The sequence below is a fragment of the Hyla sarda genome, chromosome 5 (genome assembly GCF_029499605.1).
Source record: "Hyla sarda isolate aHylSar1 chromosome 5, aHylSar1.hap1, whole genome shotgun sequence".
NCBI lineage: Eukaryota > Metazoa > Chordata > Amphibia > Anura > Hylidae > Hyla > Hyla sarda.
In genome coordinates, this window is record NC_079193.1 from 372,127,123 (window position 1) to 372,154,674 (window position 27,552).

The 27,552-nt window shown below is 43.2% G+C and overlaps 1 protein-coding gene across 3 annotated transcripts in view; it reads right to left on the reverse strand.

The window, feature by feature from the left end:
• Positions 1 to 27,552, reverse strand: part of COL22A1 (collagen type XXII alpha 1 chain) — a 395,576-nt gene that overhangs the window by 203,317 nt on the left and 164,707 nt on the right. For all 3 annotated transcript variants that reach the window (XM_056522812.1, XM_056522815.1, XM_056522813.1), the window contains 3 exons: positions 17,417 to 17,470; positions 11,530 to 11,583; positions 6,775 to 6,828 (listed from right to left, as the gene is read on the reverse strand). In XM_056522812.1, coding sequence (XP_056378787.1) covers positions 6,775 to 6,828; positions 11,530 to 11,583; positions 17,417 to 17,470 — 162 coding nt within the window. The remainder of the gene's footprint in view (positions 1 to 6,774; positions 6,829 to 11,529; positions 11,584 to 17,416; positions 17,471 to 27,552) is intronic.

The following is a 27,552-nucleotide window of genomic DNA, read 5'->3' on the forward strand; positions in this document are numbered from 1 at the left end:
CGGCACTCTGATAAATTTATATAGATCATTCCCTCTGACATAAAAGGCTTAGCTTTGACTATTTCACAGCCTGAATAGTGTTACTTATTATTCTAATCTATAATGGCCGGAGAATCTTCCCAGTCAGGTTTGGGGCAGGATATGCTCTCAGAAGCTCCCCTATCTGCAGCACAAATACAAGAGCTTATTAATAGATCAGTTAAGGCAGCTCTGGCGACAGTTGCTGCACCATCGGTATCTCATATGCCAGTTACTGCTGACTCTGCCAAGAAAGGCAAAGCGCTTTATAAGCGCAAACATACTGTCGCATACGACTCCCCGGCAGGGGAAGAAACATATATGCAACAGACAGAGCCCACCATGGCCTGTCACCCCGCAATGACAAACGACCCCATTCGACCCCCGGGCCTCGGGGAGTGTACTAAGAGGCATAAGTCCGTCAGGCGTTCCAAGCCTAACTCCTTCGATACGTCGGAGGAGGACTCGGCGGAGGAAGAATCTGGTGAACCAGAAGGCACTGATTCTGGGTCTGAAAATGAGGCGGGTTTACAGGCGGATTTCCCATCCACCGATCCGGGTGTCCAAGCAGAGACTATCCTGGATACTTTGGGGCAACCCTTTTTCCATCCAGAGGCCATCATACACCCCCGCTCAGGGGATTGGGCCCCCCTTGCCCCAGGTGGCTGCATATATAGAATACTGGACCCGGCGAACCCTTGATCGGGTCAACCGTAATAAACTAAGGGCAGAATGCCCACGGCCTTTCCTCTCCAAGAAAGTGGCCATAACTCCGGAAATAGATCCTGTCCTTATGAAATACTTAACAAAATCCGGAAAATACTCAAAAAAGGGCATTGAAAGGTCGTTCAAGGCCATCCAAGACAGGATTTTGGACCTATTGGGTCCACTAACAAAAATCCTTAATCTTTCGGAGCAAGCAGCTTCCTCTGGTGACCCTGTGGATATCACACAACTCAGAGGATGGGCGCAACGTGCAATGTGCATGTTGGGAACGGCGAATACCACCTGTTCCATTGAACGCAGGAGATCCATCCTCATGAAGCTGGAACCCCAGCTTTCACATTTGGCGGAAAATGAACCCGGCCCATCGGCAGAAGGCCTTCTTTTTGGAGAGGACCTTCTCAAGAATATTAATAAATTTGTAGGCCTATTTACAGGACTGGACAAAGCGCAAAATTCGCTTAAAAAATCCAGTGGCAAGGTTTTTAACAAGGCCGGCAGAGGAAGAGGTCGTTCTGCCGGCCGAGGCAACTATTATAGACCCTATGCTAGACCTCCCGCTCAACCCTATGTGCCACCTCCACAACAATATACCATGCCGATGGCACAACCTGCACCTTTCTTTCCACCCCGAGGTCGACCCTGGAGAGGACGGGGCGGTAGAGGCTACCCACGTTCCAGACCATCATCTGGTGAGTACAGATTCTCCACATCTCCCACACACCTATGTGGGGGGCAGGCTGAAACATTTTATCCACGTCTGGTCCATGATTACAGCAGACGCGTGGATACTGAACACAGTGGCAGGTTACCAAATAGAGCTCCAATCCCTGCCAGACATGAGGTTTACACCCCAACCTATTCATTTCTCGGACATAAACAAATCCCTTATAGACGAGGAGCTTCAGGAGCTCCTAGGCAAACAAGCGGTACGGGAAGTAGACCCCTTGTCACCGGGGTTCATAAGCAACCTCTTCTTAGTCAAGAAGAAGGATGGCGGGTACCGCCCCGTAATAAACTTGAGGAACTTAAACCAACATGTGACTTACCGTCACTTCAAGATGGAGGGCATCCATCTGTTACGCGACCTTCTATGCATAGGAGACTGGCTAGTGAAAATAGATCTGAAAGATGCTTACCTCACAGTCCCTATGCATCTGACCTCACAACCATTACTAAGGTTTTGGTGGGACGATCGCCTGTGGCAGTTCACTTGCCTTCCATTTGGCCTGTCGTCCGCCCCTTGGTGTTTCACAAAGTTGATGAAACCCGTTGTGGCAGCTCTCCGGAGCAGAGGGGTACGTCTGATAATTTATCTGGACGACCTGCTCATCATGGCCGGCTCCAAAGAACTGGCCAGATTACACTGTCATTGGACGGTATCTCTGTTAGAAGAGCTAGGTTTTCTCATAAACCTCAAAAAATCGGTTCTGTCCCCAACACGAGAGATGGAGTTTTTGGGATTTTTGGTGGACACCAGAAGAGCTGTCCTTTGTTTACCCAAAACAAAACTGGCCCTCATTCGCAAAGAAATCAGAGCAATCCTTCGCAAGGGTCAAGTATCCTTGAGGGTAATTGCTCGCATGGTCGGCTTGTTGGCGGCTTCCATTCAGGCGATCTTTCCGGCCCCGCTGCATTATCGGGCACTACAGCGCCTCAAGACCCTTCATCTTCGACAAGGTTTACGTTATGCAGACGAAGTGACTCTTTGTCCGGAGTCGGTCGAGGAGCTACGTTGGTGGCTCCGTCACGCTGTGGAGTGGAATGGCAAGACCATTTTCAACTCTTGTCCAGACGTGATCATAGAATCCGACGCGAGTCGACAAGGCTGGGGAGCCCACTGTGGTCAGGACACAACAGGCGGGATTTGGTCAGAAGAGGAATCTCTTCTCCACATCAATGCTCTAGAACTTTTGGCAGCATTCTTTGCGGTCAAGAGCTTTCTATCACAGAGGTCCAATTGTTGCGTACTTTTACGCATGGACAACATAGCAGCGGTTCAATACATCAACCGCCTTGGGGGCTCGAGGTCCAGGGTGTTAGCGGACATAGCGTCCGACTTCTGGCATTTTTGTCTGTCTCGCGACCTTATTCCTATTGCGGAATATATTCCAGGAGCCTCCAATTCCGTGGCAGACTGGAATTCCCGTTACTTGATCGACTCCAGCGACTGGACGCTGGACCGGTCAGTCTTCCTGTCACTTCAGGACCTTTGGGGTCCATTCTATATGGATCTTTTTGCCTCGCGACTCAATCGACAATTACCTCGGTTTTACAGTTGGAGGCCAGATCCAGAGGCGTCAGCTGTGGACGCTTTCTACCAACGGTGGCCGGAAGGGACGCATTATGCATTTCCCCCCTTTCCGATGATCACCAAGGTTCTTCTCCAGATCCTGTCTCAGAAAGCAACAGTAGCGTTGATCACCCCATGGTGGCCGACTCAGCCGTGGTTCCCCCTTCTGTTGGGGATGACGATAGATTTCCCCAGGTTGTTACCCCCTCTGCCTCATCTTCTCTCGAACCCGAACAAGGGTCTTCACCCTCTAGTTCTGGACGGCAGCCTACCTCTCCTTGCTTGGTTGGTTTCGGGGTGCCGACATCAGGTAATGATCTTTCTGAATCAGCTAGAAATCTCCTCGCCCTGGCCTGGGCCCCAGGGACTAGATCGGCGTATCGATCTGCATGGGGACTCTGGGTGCGTTGGTGTGATCAACGGGAGATTAGTCCCGTTCAGGCACCTGTGCAGGCGGTAGTCAACTACCTAGCTAACACATTCGATTCAGGCAAATCTTATAGTTCTATAAATGTTTATAGATCAGCTATTTCTGCATACCACTATCCGGTGGATTCCTTACCGGTGGGCAAACATCCTTTAGTTTGCAGACTCTTACGGGGAATCAAATTTAAGCGTCCTCCTCGCCCTAAATATCAAGCTACGTGGGATGTTTCCCGCGTGCTAGATATGTTTTCTTCATGGGAAGATAACAAGGATCTTTCTTTGAAGCTTCTTTCAGTAAAACTGACCGTTCTCTTATGTCTGGTCTCTATCAAAAGGGTATCGGATGTTCGAGCTTTAGATGTCTCTCGGCGTCAATTCTCGCCTGGAGGTGTTCAGTTTTCGGTTGTCCGCAGGACTAAGACGGGTCTTCAATCCGTCTTTTATCCGTTTTTCCCGGCTCATCCCAAACTATGTGTGGTTCGATGTCTTCAAGAGTATGAGACGCGAACAGCACCTCTCCGATCCACTAGTCATACTCAATTACTCATCTCTTATGTCCAACCTCATCTCCCGGTCTCCTCGGCTACATTGGCTCGGTGGGTTCGTCTAGCCATGGAGATGGCGGGGATTGATGTATCCTTATTTGGCGCCCACTCCTCTAGAGGGGCTATGGCCACTAAGGTTGTTATATCAGGAGGTTCTCTGTCGGATCTCTTACTGGCCGCTGACTGGTCGTCTCAGACCACTTTCCGTCAGTTTTATTTTCGACCCGAAGAACATGTCTCTATGTCTGTTTTATGATTCTGATTCCTACTTATCTTGGTAAGCTTTAAACTTGCAAGATATGAGCCTCCTGTCTGATATATAAATCGAGATTTTCCTAGCTAATGTGACGGAAAATATTAGTTATATGAAGACAGGAGGCGAGTATCTTCCCTCCCGACCCAACCCTATCATGGTGTTCTTTTTTGTCTTTCCAGGTTATTGAAGAGAAAGTCTTCCACCTTCTGCAAGGAGGCTGATATGTTCCTGATCCGTTGTTCATCGGGTTTTTTTTTGTTCCAGTTCGTTCAGGTCACGGCGGTCCTGTTGACCACGTTGTCAAGAAGCATCATCGGGTGGCAGTTCCTGTTCTTCATATGGAGTCTGCTGTACTGGATGCCGCATAAAGAAAGAGGAGGAGATGTCCCAGACAGCCCTTTATATAGGAGCCAGTCGAGCTGGGAGGGGTGAAGAGAGCCCAAAAGGCTGCTGGGAGTTGTAGTTTTGAAGATTTTTTCTTTAATATACGTTTTAAAATTGTATAAAAAATTCTGCTATGGGCATTAAAGAAGAAAGATTAATGCAAGATACTCGCCTCCTGTCTTCATATAACTAATATTTTCCGTCACATTAGCTAGGAAAATCTCGATTTATATCCCCTTTGTTGGCAATGACAGAGGTCAAACGTTTTCTGTAAGTCTTCACAAGGTTTTCACACACTGTTGCTGGTATTTTGGCCCATTCCTTCATGCAGATCTCCTCTAGAGCAGTGATGTTTTGGGGCTGTCGCTGGGCAACATGGACTTTCAACTCCCTCCAAAGGTTTTCTCCACTCCTTCGTTGCTCGGGCGGTGTGTTTGGGGACATTGTCATGCTGAAAGATCGAGCCACGTTTCATCTTCAATGCCCTTGCTGATGGAAGGAGGTTTTCATAAAAAATCTCACGATACATGGCCCCATTCATTCTTTCCTTTACACGAATCAGTCGTCCATGTCCCTTTGCTGAAGAACAGCCCCAAAGCATAATGTTTCCACCCCCATGCTTCACAGTAGGTATGGTGTTCTTTGGATACAACTCAGCATTATTTCTTCTTCAAACACTACGAGTTGAGTTTTTACCAAAAAGTTCTACTTTGGTTTCATCTGACCATATGACATTCTCACAATAATCTTCTGAATCATCCAAATGCTCTCTAGCAAACTTCAGACGGGCCCAGACATGTACTGGCTTAAGCAGGGGGACATGTCTGTCCCCTAGCGGTGTAGTGTGTTATTGATGGTAGCTCTTGTCACTTTGGTCCCAGCTCTTTGCAGGTCATTCTCTAAGTCCCCCCGTGTGGTCCTGAGATTTTTGCTCACCGTTCTTGAGATCATTTTGACACCACAGGGTGAGATCTTGCGTGAAGCCCCAGATCGAGGAAGATTATCAGTGGTCTTGTTTGTCTTCCATTTTCTTATAATTGCTCCCACAGTTGATTTCTTCACACCAAGCTGCTTGCCTATTGCAGATTCAGTCTTCCCAGCCTTGTTCAGGTCTACAGTTTTGTTTCTGGTGTCCTTCGACAGCTCTTTGGTCTTGTCCATAGTGGAGTTTGGAGTGTGACTGTTTGAGGTTGTGGACAGGTGTCATTTATACTGATAACAAGTTCAAACAGGAGCCATTAATACAGGTAATGAGTGGAGGACAGAGGAGACTCTTAAAGAAGAAGTTACAGGTCTGTGAGAGCCAGAAATCTTACTTGTTTGTAGGTGACCAAATACTTATTTTCCACCATAATTTGCAAATAAATTCTTTAAAAATCAGACAATGTGATTTTATTGATTTTTTTCTCATTATGTCTCTCATAGTTGAGGTTATAACCTATGATGATAATTACAGCCTCTCATCTTATTAAGTGGGAGAACCTACACAATTTGTGGCTGATTTCATACTTTTTTGCCCAACTGTACATTTTATATAATGGGATTAAAAATGGTTTTCAAACAGGTGGTCTTCCCTGCCTCCTGATCTAGTGTCACAAGTGATGAAGGTTGTGCATAAAATAATAATAATAATAATAATAATTAATAAAAATATTGCAACTTTAGGGCAAAGAAAACAAGGAAAGAAGGGGATGCCCTAGGTCCCAATGCAAAATTTGTAACAGGGCACCCACCTTATATGCGCTTAATATAATACTGATGTCTTCTCATTTTGTAGGGGGAGGAGGGGTCTTTGGGCACCTACTGCTCACCCTACATTTACTTTAGCTATTCCTATGTAAGTGGCAACGTGTGTGCGTGTGTGTGTGTGTGTGTGTGTGTATGTGTATATATATATATATATATATATATATATATATATATATATATATATATATATATACAGTGTAGACTTCTGTTTAGGTGTGGAAAAATGTTGCCAATTTTTTTTTATCTGTTATAAAAAAAAAATTTGGGAAACAGACAAAGGCAATCATTATGTAGAATGTGCTCTTCTTGTTGTTTTGCTTTACTATCAGTTCTTAATACTTAATATTCTATTAAAACCAAATCAATAGCCAGACTGTTACCTGTGGCCCTGGGGGCCCCGCAACACCATCTTCACCCTGCTCTCCTCTGTCGCCCTGAAAAAGGAATTTAGAGCGTCATTTGTGGCTTCTCTAATATTGAGTGACCATGTAGTGCACAATCTGTCTACAGGTAAATGTGTATGCAGATTAAATTAACCCCTTCTTGACTCATGACATACATTTACGTCATGGGTGGGGTGGGCGGACATGACGAGTTGACATCTGCCGGTAATGACGGCATTTAAACATTAAATGCCGCTATTCCCTGGTGTCTAGTGGTCCCAGGGACTATGGTTTTCTAGGGAAGCCAGAAGCCAGAGGCCTTACCTTATCCTCGGCATCTTTCCTAACGCTTGGATTGCTTAACCCCTTAAGGACTCAGGGTTTTTCCGTTTTTGCACTTTCGTTTTTTCCTCCTTACCTTTTAAAAATCATAACCCTTTCAATTTTCCACCTAAAAATCCATATTATGGCTTATTTTTTGCGTCGCCAATTCTACTTTGCAGTGACATTAGTCATTTTACCCAAAAATGCACGGCGAAACGGAAAAAAAAATCATTGTGCGACAAAATCGAAAAAAAAACGCCATTTTGTAACTTTTGGGGGCTTTCGTTTCTACGCAGTGCATATTTCGGTAAAAATTACACCTTATCATTATTCTGTAGTTCCATACAGTTAAAATGATATCCTACTTATATAGGTTTGATTTTGTCGCACTTCTGGAAAAAATCATAACTACATGCAGGAAAATTTATACGTTTAAAAATGTCATCTTCTGACCCCTATAACTTTTTTATTTTTCCACGTATGGGGTGGTATGAGGATTCATTTTTTGCGCCGTGATCTGAAGTTTTTATCGGTATGATTTTTGTTTTGATCGGACTTTTTGATCACTTTTTATTCATTTTTTAATGATATAAAAAGTGACCAAAATACGCTTTTTTGGACTTTGGAATTTTTTTGCGCGTACGCCATTGACCGTACGGCTTAATTAATGATATATTTTTATAGTTCGGACATTTACGCACGCGGCGATACCACATATGTTTATTTTACATTTTTTTTACACTGTTTTATTTTTTTTATGGGAAAAGGGGGGTGATTCAAACTTTTATTAGGGAAGGGGTTAAATGACCTTTATTAACACTTTTTTTTTACATTTTTTTTGCAGTGTTATAGGTCCCATAGGGACCTATAACACTGCACACACTGATCTCTAATGCTGATCACTGGCGTGCATTAACACGCCTGTGATCAGCATTATCTGCGCTTGACTGCTCCTGCCTGGATCTCAGGCACGGAGCAGTCATTCGTCGATCGGACACCGAGGAGGCAGGTAAGAGCCCTCCCGGTGTCCGATCAGCTGTTCGGGACGCCGCGATTTCACCGCGGCGGTCCCGAACAGCCCGACTGAGCAGCCGGGTCACTTTCACTTTCACTTTAGAAGCGGCGGTCAGCTTTGACCGCCGCTTCTAAAGGGTTAATACCGCACATCGCCGCGATCGGCGATGTGTGGTATTAGCCGCGGGTCCCGGCCGTTGATTAGCGCCGGGACCGACGCGATATGATGCGGGATCGCGGCGCGATCCCGCTTCATATCGCGGGAGCCGGCGCAGGACGTAAATATACGTCCTGCGTCGTTAAGGGGTTAAAGGGGTACTCCAGTGGTAAACTTTTTTTTTTTTTAATCAACTGGTGCCTCAGAGTTGAACAGATTTATAAATTACTTCTATTTAAAAATCTTAATCCTTCCAGTAATTATCAGCTGCTGTATGCCTCACAGGAAGTATTTCTTTCTGGAGTTCTTTTCTGTCTGACCACAGTGCTCTCTGCTGACACCTCTGTTCATATCAGGAACTGTCCAGAGCAGGATAGGTTTGCTATGGGGATTTGCTCCTGCTCTGGAAAGGCACCAATTGAGGTGCCAGCAGTGAGCACTGTGGTCAGACAGAAAGAAATTCAAAAAGAAAAGAACTTCCTCTGGAGCATACAGCAGCTGAAGTACTGGAAGGATTGAGATTTTTCAAGAGAAGTAATTTACAAATGATGAAATAAAAGTGTATCCGTGGAAAGTACAACTCGCCACGCAGAAAATAAACCCTAATACAACTTTGTCAGTCGAAAAATAAAAATGTTAGGGGTCTTAGAAGGTGAGGAGGAAAAAAACATGAGCCAGAAAAAAACATTTGCTGGGTCAATAAGGGGGTGAAGAACAGAAGTTCAATATTAAGGTCAACATTAGTGGAATGGTGCCATTTTTTGGTATGAACAAATAGCAAAGCCCATTGAATGGTAAGTATCCTGGCAAAAACTTTCAAGAGTGAATGACCGCAATGGTAAAGTCACACAATCTTATGGCTGTCCAAAACTTACTTGCCCAAAAAAACACTTTGCACTCTACTCAGTGAAAATATGTTTGCAATTGTATTGGCAATCTAAAAAAGTAACGTTTTGGTCAACAGACCTACCTCAGACTGGATTGGTGATGGGCATGGGGAAGAAAACGGTCGGGTACCATGCAGAGGGTTCATGGACATGCGTGAGCTATAGTTGCAAATAGGTCACACATCTCCATGGACCCTCTGCATGGTACCCGACCAATTTCTCCTCCATGCCCATCACCAATCCGGTCTGAGGAAGGTCTCATGATCAATACGTAACTTTTTTGGATTGCTAATAAAATTTAAAACATATTTTCACCAAGTATAGTGCCAAATGTTCATTGTGCATGGTTTGATGAGGATTAGGATCCTACTGCACTTACAAGTTAGGAGAGTGCCGAATTTCTACTACTGCAAAACTAATTTGCCTTCACAATGATCCCAGGGCACTGTAGCATGGCTTTAAAGCTCCACTGCCCCAGCATTTGGAACATTTTGTGCCAAATGCTGGATGCGGGCCGCGGGGGTTGTGACGTCATGACCACTCCCCTTGTGATGTCACGTCACGTCCCCTCATAGCAAGTCTATGGGAGGGGGCGTGGTGGCTCCCCTCCCATAGACTTGCATTGAGGGGGTGAGGCACCACAAGGGACATGGCCATGAAGTCATGACCCCTGCAGCTCGTACTCAGCGTTCAGAACAAAATGTACCGAACGGTGGGGCAGTGGAGTACCCCTTTAACAAGAAGTAGAGCAAGGACACTGAATAACTGCTGTAAATGACATTAGGACACAACTGCATGTGGCAGCATGGTGGCTTAGAGGTTTGGTTGCCTTTTCTGTTTGGGAAAGAACTCATGTGAGTTGTTATCATTTTTATTATTCATACCAATTTCCATAAGAGAAACAGAGATCTAGGTCTAGACTCCAGAATATGCCTGTGCTTGCAACTGTTGATTGACAAGACTGTAAAACGGACCATTGTCCATGTGAATGATTTAGGAGAAGCTCAACCCAGGGTAGGCAGTAGCGTGAACACTGTCTCTTTTGTGCTATAGAGGAGATCATCAAGGTTCTCCTTAAAATAGCACCATTTGGAAAAGTTCTTTTCCTGACATGTTGCTTAAAGGGGTACTCCATTGGAAGCACTCCGGTACTCTACCGGATTGAAATGATATAAGGTGAACTTTATCCAGTCCTTAGAGGTTCAGTTCTGAGGCTCTAGTGTCCATTAGAGTCATCCTCTCTTGAGTAGATTGGGCTACACTTCGTTATAATATTCTGTAATATCTACTGTTGTCATCCAACCAAGCCAGGATATGACAAGACATGGACGCTGAGGTGGACACAACTTGTGTAGACTTATCTTCCCATGACAATATTGTTCACTCCTCTACCTTCCCGAATAAAACTTTTGTGTGTGACTTAACTCCAAAATCCTCGAGTCTTGACCCTTGAACCTACTTGCAAATCATCAATAGTCATGCCATATAAAAAGTTGTTTAGATTCCTTGTTTTTCCAGTTTACAAGTGAAATTAGTTACAGTACATGAGGTTATTCAGTCGAGGGTACAGCCATCTGTGGGACACAGGATCATGTGCTACTGTATCTATCTTAGGCTGTATTCACACCACATTTTTACAATACAGTTCCCGTATCAGGTTTTTAATGAAAAATGGATTCCTCAAAACCTGACTAAGCTGTATCAAAACATGTGTACAAATTTCAACCCGTATACAGTTAAAAACTGTATACGGTTTGAAAAATGATGTCCGGTTGCATCCGTTTTGTAAGAAAAATACGTATACATTTTTAACTTTTTACTCCATTTTGAATAAAGTTTCACTTGTTTGATTGAAATTCCAAGAAAAAAACTGTGTAAAGTCAAAAACCGTATGGTGAAAACCGAATGGAACCGTATGCACATACGGTTCTGTACGGTTTCCATTGACTCCCATGTTAAAAAAAAATGTATATGGTTTAATACAGTTTTTCACCCGGACCAAAAAACATGGTAGACTACGATTTTGGGTACGGGGAAAAAAAACTGACAAAACCGTACAAGATACAAAACGGACACAACCGGATGCCTCGTTTGGCATATGGTTTTCAATGGAGAGTCAATGCATACGGTTTTCAATACAGTTCCGTACGGTTTTCACATTGAAAACGTATACGGGAACTGTATTGCAAAAACATGGTGTGAATGCAGCCTTATAGCCAATGGATTATGTATAATTATGTCCACCCTTATCTTAGATAAGGACCTATTAACATACAACTAGCATAAACAACTTTAAACAGAGTATTGTGTAATAGAAACCAAGTAACATAGTAACACATGTAGATGGCAAAGCAATGGTCATGACATTACCCTCTCTCCTTTGGCTCCTTCCTTGCCGAATGCACCAGGAGGCCCAAAAGATCCCTAGAGAAAGAAAATATTATCTGCTGTAAGTCACTTCAGAAACTTAGTAAGAGTGTATATATAAATATATATATATATATATATATTCAAACCTTTATACTTTATGTTAAGGCAAGACAATCAACATAACAATGTAATTTAATGGGGTACTCCGGGGAAGTCAGCGTATTTCCTATCCACAGGACAGGAAATATGTGTCTGATTTGGTGGACTCTGACTGCTGGGACCCCCACAATCTCCTTTACGAAGCCCAGCGACTTACCCGTTCTTGGAGCACTTTGGATGCGAACCTCAGGAACGAGCGGAAATAACAATCTGCTCAGCCAATCAATCTCTCTCTTGCACATAGCACAATCCAAGCCCCCACTTTCTATATTCTGTCCTTATCTAGCTGATACTAGAGACAGATTTTCCCAAACAACAAGCAATGAACAGCAGATTTCAGGGCAGAGAGACACCTAGCGGCCAAGACTTTCGAGCAGTTTTCTTCTGGGGTAAGGAGTCATGTTTAGTAAAGAACTGATTTACAAATGTGTTAGAAATGCCATAGACTATTACATGGAAAGAAGTTGTTAGAAACAACAGTAAACATTTAAATGGGCACTGTCATTAAAACTAATTTTTGCTATTGCTCTACTAATGGGAAATAAAAAATATATTTCTAATATACTTTGTTTAAAAAAAATAATTTTTTTATGTTTTATTTGTGTATTAAAAAGCTGCCACTAGCAGTCTCCATACTTGTCCAGAGCACATTTCCCCCCATCTCTTGCACAGACTTTGAATTCCTTCTTGCCTGGCAGAAGTCGAAAATCAGGAAATGCTGAGGGTGTGTGTGCAGCCTTCCCCTGTAAGGCCCTATGCTCGCCTAATTAATTCCCTTCTTGGCAAGCATTACTCACCCTAAAAAGGGCGGTCCCACACAGGAAATTCTCTCTATTTCCACCTAAGGGTGCATTCACACTGCGGAATCTCTTCGGCGAAGTATTTTCGGCGGCGGCCGCCAGACGGAATCTCCGCTCGCTGAATTCAGCGAGTGGAGATTCTGTCTGGCAGCCGCCGCTGAAAATACTTCGGTGCTAGGGCCACGGGGCACTGAGCCGTCACCATTGACGGCTATGCAGTGCTCACGGAATCCGCGCAAAGAATGAACATGTTCGAAGGAATGTCTGTAACTGGGGAGCAGCACCATAAATATATTTATAAATATGTTTATCACTATCCATATTTGTGAAGTGTTGGTGTGGCACCATGGTCAATCTACTCTGATGCATCAGGCATTGGTGGGTGGAAATCTTGGCTTATCCATGCCTGATTCATCTTCACAAAGGTCAGTCTCTCCACATTTTTCATGGACAGACAAGTTCATCTTGGGGTTAAAATGGCCCCCTCCGCACTAAAAACCCGCTCTGATGGCACACTACTGGCCGGGCAGGACAGCTTTTCCAGGACAAACTCTGCAAATCAAGTTTGGCTGCCCAGAAGTCCAGCGGATCTTCAAGGTGTGTTGGCATGGTCATGTCAAGGTATGCCACCACTTGCTGGTTCAGGTCCTGCTCCAGGTCTACCTGCTGCTGATGAGTTGCTTCACTATGCGGGTTAAGAAAGCTACTCATCACCGACTGTAGACTCAGGCTGCTGCTGATTGAGCTGGTACTGCTCCTGCCACCCCACCCCTCCCCAGCAGCCATGGCAGTGGAAGTTGAGCGCAGAGGGCCCCCTGAGTCAGACCTACGAGAGGATGGACGATGGTGCAGATAGGGATCGGCCAACTGGCTACGAAGGATATCTCTGTAGTAGGTCAGTTTGTCCTCCCTCTCAGTGGGTGTAAAAAAAAGGACCCCATTTTGTGCTGGTAGCAAGGGTCCAATAAGGACCAGAAGTCATCCCGCTGCCGAATGGTGACAATTCGGTGGTCACTACGCAAGCAACTGAGCATGCATCGTGCCAGTTATGCAAGCGACTCGAAGGGACTCCCTGCCTCCATCTCCACTGCATACTGCCATAGTGTGTCTGGGTCCTCTGTCTCGCCTTCCTCATAACCCTCTAGCACCTCTAGCTGCTCCTGCTCCTCCTTTCCTGTCAAATGACTAGAAAAACTGCCCATTTCGTGAAACCTAAATTGTGCTCTACTGTGCCCCTTCCCCTCCTCCTCTAGTTCAGCCCCCACAGGGCTCATGTGTCGGTGAGATGTAGGCTTCACGTCCCAGTGCCCTGACCAGCGATCGTTTCCTACACGCGTTGTAGTAGATGAAGCAGTGGAATGACGTTGTTCATCCCGTAATCCTGGTGACTGACTAATAATGGGGCTTCCTCAAAGGGCCATAGCAAACGGCAGGTGTTACGTATGAGCTGCCACTGGTTGCCATTGAAGTTACACAGGGGAGTCCCCCTATCCGCTTGGATCATCAAGAAATCGGTGATGACTTTTCTCTGTTCGTATAGTCAGTCCAATATATAGAGGGTGGAATTCCAACGTGTGGAAATGTCGCAAATCAGACTATGTTGGGGGATACTGTTATGACGCTGCAGCTCAAGGAGGGTGTGCTTTGCAGTGTACGAGTGGCTGAAGTGCATGCAAAGTTTCCTTCCCATTGTTAGGATGTCTTGCAGATTGAGGGAACACTTCAGGAACCACTTGACAACCAGATTGAACAGGTGTGCCATGCAAGGGGGATGGCTCAGGCTTCCTTGTCACAGTGCAGACAAGATGTTCTTCCCGTTGTTGGGCACCATGGTTCCCCCAGTTTTTGTGGAGTAAGCCATGATTTGATTTCTTGATGAATGACTTTTAGCAGTTCCTCCCTGTGTGACTCCATTCGCCGAGGCAAACCATGTGAAGAACAGTGTGACACCGCCATGCCCTGCACACATGTTATGCTGAAGGGCCACTGAGACTTGTCCGTGCAGTGGAGGCTGAGGACACAGTGGAAGATGAGGAGGCGGAGCTGGACACAGGACCAACGGCCTGAGAGTGTGGAGGCGAAAGTGGCGTGACCTGTCCAAGTTGCTGTTGTGGCTGTGCAGGAACCACATTCACCCAGTGGGCCATGAAGGACATTAATTGTTCCCTGCCCGTAGTTACAGTTCCAGATGTCAGCACTGGCGTGCACTTTGGTACACACCGACAGGCTCAAGGACTGGACCACCTTCTATTCCACAGAATTGTGCAGGGCCGGTACTGCCTTCTTTGCAAAGAAATGACGGCTTGGGACGCTCCACCTCGGCTCGGCACAAGCCATCAGTTCTCTTAAAGGTGCAGAGTCCACCACTTAAAAAGAGAGGGACTGCAGCACCAGTAACTTGGACAGGAGCACATTTAGCTTCTGCGCCCTTGGACGAGTGGGCGCATACTGTTGTCTCTTGGCCATGTCTTCGCCGATTGATTGGTGGCGGAATGACTGACTTGAAGTAGGAGGAGCAGGAGCATCTGGAGCAACAGAAGACGGGTATGTCACACAGCTCCCTTCAGCTGAGGTGGTGGAGTTTTGGCTGGCTGAAACAGGGAGTGGAGTGCCACAGGGTGATGCAGCAGGCTGGACCACCACATCAGACCCAAGGTTCTCCCAGGCCACTTTATGGTGACACTGCATATGTTGACGCAGAGCCATGGTCCCAACATTGGGGCCCTGGCCACGCTTCATCTTCTGCCAACACATCTTGCAGGCCAGGTTAACATCCTCCGGATGCTTGATGAAAAACTGCCACACTGCCGGGTAGCTGATTTTCCTACCAACAGTCCGCACTAATTGACTGCTACTGCCGCCGTCTCCAAAAAACCCCTTTCCACTACCTCCAAGGAAGGTAGGCTGCCGCAAAGCAGGTGGTCTACCCTTGGCATATTTGGCTCCAGAATTTTCACTTCTGCCACCATGCTGACTGCCAAACATGCTACCACCTTGCTGGCTCAGCTGCTGCCTCACGGGCAACTAGCAACCCTCTTCTCCTGATGATGAAGAAGCCCCTTCTGCACCCGCCTCCCAAGTGCGATCGGCTTCATCATCATCATCGAGTTGTGTCTGCACGTCACTGATGTCCTCCTCAGGTTCCTCTGCTTCAGGAGCCTGAATGCTCGCAACACCACCTCCCACACCACTCTCCTCATCACTACTTGCCCGCCTACTGGAGGAAGTGGCAAATGTCTCATCCATTTCTTGGCTGGGCAGTAGCTGCTGACTGTCCTCTAGATTGTCCTCACTAAATAGTGGAGCTGAACCCACAGCATAAGATACTTCTGTATGGGAGGGAACAGCATAGGACAGAGGCAATGGTAGGACAAGGACTGCTCCCGGGCCATACCAACTGGGGGTTGTGTCTGAGGAACCCACCGACTGGTGACAGGGGGTGTCAGATGTCACTTGTGATGACGTGGATGACTGTGTTAACTAATCGATGAAGGCAGATGGGATGCTAGTCGAGAGAGGACCTCTAGCTGATATCAGGAGCTCAGGCCTCTCGTTGTGACTCCTGCTGCCACTAGTCTGCTGTGACCTCTGCCTGATGAATTTAGGCCTCTGCCACTCCTCTCTGCACATCCTGGCACTTCTCTGCCTGACATACTTAGTGCGTATATGAGGGGAGTACAATACGCTCCACTACACTTAAAACATTATTTGTTTACAACACCAGCAGGTGTGTACTTTTGGGTGGCCTTTCTCTCTCTTCAATAAAAGGTCTGCCGATTATATAGGGCTGTGACATCACAGGGGTGGCTGGCAGCTGATAGGCTGCATGTGATTCAGGGTCATCCCGCCTACCCTTGTTCCCGCCTTCCCAGGATTCCTTGCCCCATGTCCTCACATGTGGATCCAGCATTTTAGATGCCCTGGAGCCAGGATCACATTAAATGGTGTTTAATGAAGCGATTCGCTCGATAGAATCTCAGGCTTATGAATATTCATCCCCCTCCATCCGGGTCTCCCTCTCCCTGTCACTCATAACTGGTCTTCACTGCGCATGAGCAGCTTCCTGCCATGCGCAATGAAGACCAGTTAAGAGCGGCAGGGAGAGGGAGACCCGGATGGAGGGGGATGAATATTCATAAGTGGGCGGCGCTGCGGATGGGCGGCGTTAATGTCACAGTGCCACTAGGCTCCTGAAAGCCCCGCCCGTGCCAGTTACAGACATATTTGCATATATAGATAAACTAAGATTGCGGGCGAACGGACAGCCGAATCCAGGTAAGGTAGGGATCATATGAATCAGCACTCCCGCACTAACCACTGGTACTGACGGATAGTGCGGGGGACCCGCACTATCCGTCAGTACCAGTGGTTAGTGCGGGAGTGAACATGTGACAGTTTTCCTTTAAAAGGGGTACTCCGGTGGAAAAAAAAAATTTTTAATCAGCTGATGCCAGAAAGTTAAACACATTTGAAAATTACTTCTATTAAAAATCTTTATCCTTCCAATACTTATTAACGGCTGTATACTACAGAGAAAGTTCTTTTGTTTTTGGATTTTTTTTTATGTCCACAGTGCTCTCTGCTGACACCTCTGTCTGTATCAGGAACTGTCCAGAGCAGCAAAGATTTGCTATGGGGATTTGCTTTCCTGATACAGACAAAAGTGGAAGCAGAGAGCACCGTGGACAGGAAAAAAAAAAATTAAAAAGTAAAGAACTTTCCCTGCAGTATATAGCAACTAATAAGTACTGGAAGGATACAGATTTTTTTTAATAGAAGTAATTTACAAATCTGTTTAACTTTCTGGCACCACCCGAGTACCCCTTTAAGTAAATACTTTACCTGATTGTTTCTAAATAGTTAATAAGACTAGAATGACATTGAAAGATAAAAACATCATCCAGACAATGGCAGGTATTGGTCATTACCTTCTCTCCTTTTTCTCCTCTAATTCCTGGAAGTCCTTGTATCCCAGCCCCTCCCTGAAATATAAGAGAAAATCACATCAGATCATATAAGACCGATCACCTGTGTATATAATATACATGTCGGACATCTAAATCCTCACATTGGGCTGGGTTCACACTGCAGAATTTCCTCGCTGAAAATAATCCTTATCAGGTCCTTCCATTGACATCAATGGGGCTTTGATTCCACAAGAATTCCAGGCAGAATTTCGACATGAAAATTCTGCTTGAATCTACTTTAAATTACTTGTGTGCCGCAGTTCTTGCATAGAAGAAGAAATTCTACCACGGAATGGGAGAGATTTATCAAAACCTGTGCAGAGGAAAAATTGCCCATAGCAACCAATCAGATCGCTTCTTTCATTTTTCAGAGGTCTCTTTAAAAATGAAAGATGTGAGCTTCTCTGCACAGGTTTTAATAAATCTCCCCCATTATATGTAAAAAGGTAACTATCCTGAACAAAAAGGAGAAGCATATTCTTGTATATAGGAGCAGTATTATAGTAGTTATATTCTTGTATATAGGAGCAGTATTATAGTAGTTATATTCTTGTATATAGGAGCAGTATTATAGTAGATATATTCTTGTATATAGGAGCAGTATTATAGTAGTTATATTCTTGTATATAGGAGCAGTATTATAGTAGTTATATTCTTGTATATAGGAGCAGTATTGTAGTAGTTATATTCTTGTATATAGGAGCAGTATTATAGTAGTTATATTCTTGTATATAGGAGCAGTATTATAGTAGTTATATTCTTGTATATAGGAGGGAGTATTATAGTAGTTATATTTTTGTATATAGGAGGCAGTATTATAGTAGTTATATTCTTGTATATAGGAGCAGTATTATAGTAGATATATTCTTGTATATAGGGTTAGTATTATAGTAGTGATATTCTTGTACATAGGAGCAGTATTATAATAGATATATTCTTGTATATAGGAGCAGTATTATAGTAGTTCTATTCTTGTATATAGGAGCAGTATTATAGTAGTTATATTCTTGTATATAGGAGCAGTATTATAGTAGTTATATTCTTGTATATAGGAGGCAGTATTATAGTAGTTATATTCTTGTATATAGGGGGCAGTATTATAGCAGATATATTCTTGTATATAGGAGCAGTATTATAGTAGTTATATTCTTGTATATAGATGGCAGTATTAAAGTAGTTATATTCTTGTACAGTATATAGGAGCAGTATTATAGTAGATATATTCTTATATATAAGAGCAGTATAGTAGTTATATTCTTGTATATAGGAGCAGTATTATAGTAGTTATATTCTTGTATATAGGAGCAGTATTATAGTAGTTATATTCTTGTATATAGGAGCAGTATTATAGTAGTTATATTCTTCTATATAGGAGCAGTATTATAGTAGTTATATTCTTGTATATAGGAGCAGTATTATAGTAGTTATATTCTTGTATATAGGAGCAGTATTATAGTAGTTATATTCTTGTATATAGGAGCAGTATTGTAGTAGTTATATTCTTGTATATAGGAGCAGTATTATAGTAGTTATATTCTTGTATATAGGAGCAGTATTATAGTAGTTATATTCTTGTATATAGGAGGGAGTATTATAGTAGTTATATTTTTGTATATAGGAGGAAGTATTATAGTAGTTATATTCTTGTATATAGGAGCAGTATTATAGTAGTTATATTCTTGTATATAGGGTTAGTATTATAGTAGTGATATTCTTGTACATAGGAGCAGTATTATAATAGATATATTCTTGTATATAGGAGCAGTATTATAGTAGTTCTATTCTTGTATATAGGAGCAGTATTATAGTAGTTATATTCTTGTATATAGGAGCAGTATTATAGTAGTTATATTCTTGTATATAGGAGGCAGTATTATAGTAGTTATATTCTTGTATATAGGGGGCAGTATTATAGCAGATATATTCTTGTATATAGGAGCAGTATTATAGTAGTTATATTCTTGTATATAGATGGCAGTATTAAAGTAGTTATATTCTTGTACAGTATATAGGAGCAGTATTATAGTAGATATATTCTTATATATAAGAGCAGTATAGTAGTTATATTCTTGTATATAGGAGCAGTATTATAGTAGTTATATTCTTGTATATAGGAGCAGTATTATAGTAGTTATATTCTTGTATATAGGAGCAGTATTATAGTAGTTATATTCTTGTATATGACGTGGCGAGTGGGCTTGTACTTTTTGATCAAAAATGTATACTAACAACCTGTTAGTTTTTGATATTATGCTGAGAAGCAATCAGATCATTATGCAAGATTGTAGATGTGCGACCATGTCTGTTTTTGTACCCGAATTCATATTGTAATATTTTGTTGCAAGTTTTTTAAATAAAAAGATCATTATAGTAGTTATATTCTTGTATATAGGAGCAGTATTATAGTAGTTATATTCTTGTGTATAGGAGGCAGTATTATAGTAGTTATATTCTTGCATATAGGAGCAGTATTATAGTAGTTATATTCTTGTATATAGGAGCAGTATTATAGTAGTTATATTCTTGTATATAGGGGTAGTATTATAGTAGTTATATTCTTGTATATAGGGGTAGTATTATAGTAGTTATATTCTTGTATATAGAAGCAGTATTATAGTAGTTATATTCTTGTATATAGGAGCAGTATTATAGTAGTTATATTCTTGTATATAGGAGGCAGTATTATAGTAGTTATATTCTTGTATATAGGAGCAGTGTTATAGTAGTTATATTCTTGTATATAGGAGGCAGTATTATAGTAGTTATATTCTTGTATATAGGAGCAGTGTTTTAGTAGTTATAGCAAAATGAGAAAAAGGTTGCTTCTGCACTCACCCTTCTAGCGCTGTGTCACTGAGTTAGTCCATGTACGGCCGGCCGCTGTACGGGAGATGATACGGAGAGATCGCTGCAGCCGGAGCTGAGCGGAGACAGCTACGAGCTCGTTTCGCGGTTAAAACCGCTTCTTCGGGCCTCACCTCGTGTCTGTCTGAGCGCATCCTTTATCTGGGCGCTCCTATGACGTCATCCTCGGTAGGAGGAGACTAGTGTTACCTGTTCAGGTACGTGATTGACATTCACAAAAAATGTTATCAAAGTAAATAAAAACGAAGAAGTTGCAATAGAATATAGAAATGTGTAAGGGGGGAGTGAGATAAATTCAAACAAAAGGGGAAATTATATGTACACGTGGATTGCAGAATTGGTTTGTGTCAGTGTACGGGGCGTCATACACTTGAGCTCACAGAAATACTGTAAGCTCGTTGCGATCATTAAGCCCCAAAATGCCCATGGCATCGGTCTTAATGATCCAATGTGCCTCTCGCTGTCGGAGGACTTTCTCTCTGGCTGTGCCCCCGGTGGCTATTTTTTCTAAGCCGCAGAAAATCAGTGTTTTTTCATCACTGTTGTGGTGAGCCTTCATATGCTCGATTAGTCTGGCCGAGCCGATCCCTGTTTTAAGGGACCGTTTGTGCTCCCTGAATCTAGAAAAAAGGCAGCGTTTGGTGGATCCTATGTAGTACCTTTTACAGGGACATAGGATCGCATATATGACCCATTCTGATCTGCAGAAGATAGAGTCATGTATAGAAATGTCACAGTTTCCCAATTTGATGTAGGCGCCTCTGTACATCTGGGGGCAGTGAATACATGTCCCACATTTGTAGTTTCCTTTTAGTTCATTTTTCGCCATCCAGTTCTCACCAAGTTTTTTGCTGGAGAAAGAGGAGGAGACTAATTGGTTTTTCAGACTTTCACTCCTGCGGAAAGTGATCAGCGGTTTTTTCATTGCGGCTTTTTGTAAGACAGGATCTCTTTCGAGAATGTGCCAATTATTGAGAAGAGCTTTTCTGATGACAGTGGCAAGAAGGTTATATTGAAAAGAAAAAACAAATCTCTGCTCTTCAATGTCTTTTTCCGTTTTTGCGGACGTAGCATGTTTTTTATTTTTCTTATATTTTTTGTTGATCAAGTCACTGTGGGGGATCTTTTTCACTCTCTCCAGAGCTTCTTTTAGTAACCTGGGAGGATAACCTCTTTCTTGGAATCTGCTGGTGAGTTCGTCAGCTTGTTTTATGAAACCTTCTTCTGTACTATTAATCTTTTTTATCCGGAGGTATTGGCTGTATGGTAGAGCATTTTTTGTGTGCTGAGGATGATAGCTTTGGTAGTGGAGATACGAGTTGGTGGCTGTCTCCTTTCTGTATCCTGTAGTTGTTATGTTGCCATCTCTAATGAGGATCTCTACGTCCAGAAATTCAATTTTTTCGGCTGAAAATTTACTGGTGAAGAACATGTTCATCCTGTTATGATTATTTAGGTACTGCACAAACTCGTTGAATTCGTATTCTTCGCCTTCCCATGCAATAAACACATCGTCCACGAAGCGACTGTACAATTTAATATGCCTGATATAAGGATTTTGTGAACTGTAGATGATCTTCTGCTCAAGTGCTGCCAAAAAGAGGTTTGCGAAGGTACATGCGACCGGAGTCCCCATCGCCATACCTGTACGCTGGGAGTACCAATCCCCATCAAATGTGAAGCAATTGTTGGTGAGAATTAACTCCAAGCCCTCTTTCACAAAGTTAGTGTAAGCTTCACTTTTACCGGCGGTGATCAGGAAATCACCTATTACCCGGATCCCCAATTCTTGTGGGATCCGGGTATAGAGGCTCTCTACATCAATGGTAGCCAGTCTGTAGGAGTCAGACCATTGGGTGCTGTCTAGAGTTTTTAGGAAGCTGTCTGTGTCCTTCAGGTAAGAAGGTACACTAACCAGTAAAGGTCTCAATAGCCAGTCCAGATACTGGGAGAGGTATTCCAAGGGTGCCCCAATTCCTGCAACAATGGGTCTCCCCGGGGGAGATTCCAGGCTTTTGTGAACCTTAGGTAAAAAATACCAGTGCGGTTTCTTTGCGCATTCTGGTATAAGCTTTTTAGCTTTCTTCTTGTCTAGAAGTCCTTTCTCCACATTCTTGTGCAAATATGTTCTCAGCCTGGAAATTATTTTATTAGTGGGATCCGTGGCAAGGGGCAGGTATACCTCCTGGTTCTTTAATTGACGGTGCGCTTCCTTCAGGTAATACTCTTTTGACATCACCACAACACTCCCACCTTTGTCGGCTTTTTTGATGACCAAATCTTGTCTGGTGCGGAGCCATTTGAGTGCTTTTTGTTCTTTCAAAGATAAATTACTTGTGGTACTGGGGTAGATGAGGGATTTGACATCTTTCATCACCTGAGCAGAAAATATATCGAGGCTACTCCCTGGTTGTATTTGGGGGGTGAAAGTGGACGGTACCCCTCCTTTAAATGTGTCAGGTGGGGGTATAATTTCCTCCTGCGATATGGGGTTGCTGTCTCTGTCCATATTCACCAGATCAAGAAGGCATTCTTGCTCAAATGGTGAAAAGGTTCCTGGTGCGAAAAATCCTAAAGGGCCAATGCTGGCTTGTACTTCTCCTTCTTTAACCACAATGGGTTTACTGGTTTTATTGGTGGCTGTCTCAAAGAATTTATGCAGATTTATTCTCCTTATTCCTTTAAAAAGGTCCACTTCAAAAGAAACAGGATTGAAGGGGGAGGGGATACAGTAATTTAGTCCTTTGGATAATAATGTCAAACAGTCATCATCCAAAGGGATGTTGGAAAGATTAAGTACTGTGGAGGTTTTTATGTTTTCTTGTTCCAGGTCACTTGTCTTCTGGGTCTTTGTGTTCTTCCTTTTTCTGTCCCGCCTGATGCGTTTTCTGGCGGGGCTCTTGCGTTTTTTGAAACCTCTATTGTCTTGTCCTCCTCTCTGGTAACATTCTCTTCTGCAGAGCTGGAATCGGTATCCGATGTCCAGTATTCTCTGTTTTTGGTCCGTGGTTTAGTATATTTCTTCCTCGGTACTCTTTTTTTCTGTTCTCTGTCCTGTTTCCATTCGAAAATGCGGTCATTTTCGTAGTCCATCTTATCCCGCAGAAATTTGTCTTTTTTTCTTTCCTTAATTTCTGCTTGTATGGGGATAAGTCTTTTTTCTAATTTCTGCAGGAACTGTTGCGATTGTCCTTCGGTAAGTCTTTTCCTTAGTTCTGTCTTGCATTTCAATAATTCTGTGGTTACAGAATTATATTCTTCCTCATTTCTTTTTAAGATTAAATTCATCATTTTCTCAGCAGTATCCAGTTGGATTTGTTTCCATTCTGCTTGAAACTGGGGGTCGGATTGGTACTGTGATGCCTCTCTGAAATGACGTAATCCTCTTGGTACTCTTTTGCTGCTTTGATATGATTTCAGAGATTTCACGGTCCAGAAAAGTCTGACTTCTTTTTCTGCTAGGTTACTGATTCTGTATTCCAAGTTTCGTGTACTGATGACCTGCGTGTTATCTTTAGTATTGCATTCTTCAAAAAATTCCTCAACGTTTTCTCTCCCTAAAATTAGGGCTTCGGCCTGGTGATCCATACTTGATTCCCCTTCTTCATGCACTTCCATGTGCGACATCATCATATGATGGAAGAAAAAGATCCCGGAGTCCGTGGGTATGCGAGTAGCGTGCAAAGTCCAAAAAATGGGTACAATACAAAAAATGGGTACATTTTTTGTATTGTACCCATTTTTTGGACTTTGCACGCTACTCGCATACCCACGGACTCCGGGATCTTTTTCTTCCATCATATGATGATGTCGCACATGGAAGTGCATGAAGAAGGGGAATCAAGTATGGATCACCAGGTCGAAGCCCTAATTTTAGGGAGAGAAAACGTTGAGGAATTTTTTGAAGAATGCAATACTAAAGATAACACGCAGGTCATCAGTACACGAAACTTGGAATACAGAATCAGCAACCTAGCAGAAAAAGAAGTCAGACTTTTCTGGACCGTGAAATCTCTGAAATCATATCAAAGCAGCAAAAGAGTACCAAGAGGATTACGTCATTTCAGAGAGGCATCACAGTACCAATCCGACCCCCAGTTTCAAGCAGAATGGAAACAAATCCAACTGGATACTGCTGAGAAAATGATGAATTTAATCTTAAAAAGAAATGAGGAAGAATATAATTCTGTAACCACAGAATTATTGAAATGCAAGACAGAACTAAGGAAAAGACTTACCGAAGGACAATCGCAACAGTTCCTGCAGAAATTAGAAAAAAGACTTATCCCCATACAAGCAGAAATTAAGGAAAGAAAAAAAGACAAATTTCTGCGGGATAAGATGGACTACGAAAATGACCGCATTTTCGAATGGAAACAGGACAGAGAACAGAAAAAAAGAGTACCGAGGAAGAAATATACTAAACCACGGACCAAAAACAGAGAATACTGGACATCGGATACCGATTCCAGCTCTGCAGAAGAGAATGTTCCCAGAGAGGAGGACAAGACAATAGAGGTTTCAAAAAACGCAAGAGCCCCGCCAGAAAACGCATCAGGCGGGGCAGAAAAAGGAAGAACACAAAGACCCAGAAGACAAGTGACCTGGAACAAGAAAACATAAAAACCTCCACAGTACTTAATCTTTCCGACATCCCTTTGGATGATGACTGTTTGACATTATTATCCAAAGGACTAAATTACTGTATCCCCGCCCCCTTCAATCCTGTTTCTTTTGAAGTGGACCTTTTTAAAGGAATAAGGAGAATAAATCTGCATAAATTCTTTGAGACAGCCACCAATAAAACCAGTAAACCCATTGTGGTTAAAGAAGGAGAAGTACAAGCCAGCATTGGCCCTTTAGGATTTTTCGCACCAGGAACCTTTTCACCATTTGAGCAAGAATGCCTTCTTGATCTGGTGAATATGGACAGAGACAGCAACCCCATATCGCAGGAGGAAATTATACCCCCACCTGACACATTTAAAGGAGGGGTACCGTCCACTTTCACCCCCCAAATACAACCAGGGAGTAGCCTCGATATATTTTCTGCTCAGGTGATGAAAGATGTCAAATCCCTCATCTACCCCAGTACCACAAGTAATTTATCTTTGAAAGAACAAAAAGCACTCAAATGGCTCCGCACCAGACAAGATTTGGTCATCAAAAAAGCCGACAAAGGTGGGAGTGTTGTGGTGATGTCAAAAGAGTATTACCTGAAGGAAGCGCACCGTCAATTAAAGAACCAGGAGGTATACCTGCCCCTTGCCACGGATCCCACTAATAAAATAATTTCCAGGCTGAGAACATATTTGCACAACAATGTGGAGAAAGGACTTCTAGACAAGAAGAAAGCTGAAAAGCTTATACCAGAATGCGCAAAGAAACCGCACTGGTATTTTTTACCTAAGGTTCACAAAAGCCTGGAATCTCCCCCGGGGAGACCCATTGTTGCAGGAATTGGGGCACCCTTGGAATACCTCTCCCAGTATCTGGACTGGCTATTGAGACCTTTACTGGTTAGTGTACCTTCTTACCTGAAGGACACAGACAGCTTCCTAAAAACTCTAGACAGCACCCAATGGTCTGACTCCTACAGACTGGCTACCATTGATGTAGAGAGCCTCTATACCCGGATCCCACAAGAATTGGGGATCCGGGTAATAGGTGATTTCCTGATCACCGCCGGTAAAAGTGAAGCTTACACTAACTTTGTGAAAGAGGGCTTGGAGTTAATTCTCACCAACAATTGCTTCACATTTGATGGGGATTGGTACTCCCAGCGTACAGGTACGGCGATGGGGACTCCGGTCGCGTGTACCTTCGCAAACCTCTTTTTGGCAGCACTTGAGCAGAAGATCATCTACAGTTCACAAAATCCTTATATCAGGCATATTAAATTGTACAGTCGCTTCGTGGACGATGTGTTTATTGCATGGGAAGGCGAAGAATACGAATTCAACGAGTTTGTGCAGTACCTAAATAATCATAACAGGATGAACATGTTCTTCACCAGTAAATTTTCAGCCGAAAAAATTGAATTTCTGGACGTAGAGATCCACATTAGAGATGGCAACATAACAACTACAGGATACAGTAAGGAGACAGCCACCAACTCGTATCTCCACTACCAAAGCTATCATCCTCAGCACACAAAAAATGCTCTACCATACAGCCAATACCTCCGGATAAAAAAGATTAATAGTACAGAAGAAGGTTTCATAAAACAAGCTGACGAACTCACCAACAGATTCCAAGAAAGAGGTTATCCTCCCAGGTTACTAAAAGAAGCTCTGGAGAGAGTGAAAAAGATCCCCCGCAGTGACTTGATCAACAAAAAATATAAGAAAAATAAAAAACATGCTACGTCCGCAAAAACGGAAAAAGACATTGAAGAGCAGAGATTTGTTTTTTCTTTTCAATATAACCCTCTTGCCACTGTCATCAGAAAAGCTCTTCTCAATAATTGGCACATTCTCGAAAGAGATCCTGTCTTACAAAAAGCCGCAATGAAAAAACCGCTGGTCACTTTCCGCAGGAGTGAAAGTCTGAAAAACCAATTAGTCTCCTCCTCTTTCTCCAGCAAAAAACTTGGTGAGAACTGGATGGCGAAAAATGAACTAAAAGGAAACTACAAATGTGGGACATGTATTCACTGCCCCCAGATGTACAGAGGCGCCTACATCAAATTGGGAAACTGTGACATTTCTATACATGACTTTATCTTCTGCAGATCAGAATGGGTCATATATGCGATCCTATGTCCCTGTAAAAGGTACTACATAGGATCCACCAAACGCTGCCTTTTTTCTAGATTCAGGGAGCACAAACGGTCCCTTAAAACAGGGATCGGCTCGGCCAGACTAATCGAGCATATGAAGGCTCACCACAACAGTGATGAAAAAACACTGATTTTCTGCGGCTTAGAAAAAATAGCCACCGGGGGCACAGCCAGAGAGAAAGTCCTCCGACAGCGAGAGGCACATTGGATCATTAAGACCGATGCCATGGGCATTTTGGGGCTTAATGATCGCAACGAGCTTACAGTATTTCTGTGAGCTCCAGTGTATTACGCCCCGTACACTGACACAAACCAATTCTGCAATCCACGTGTACATATAATTTCCCCTTTTGTTTGAATTTATCTCACTCCCCCCTTACACATTTCTATATTCTATTGCAACTTCTTCGTTTTTATTTACTTTGATAACATTTTTTGTGAATGTCAATCA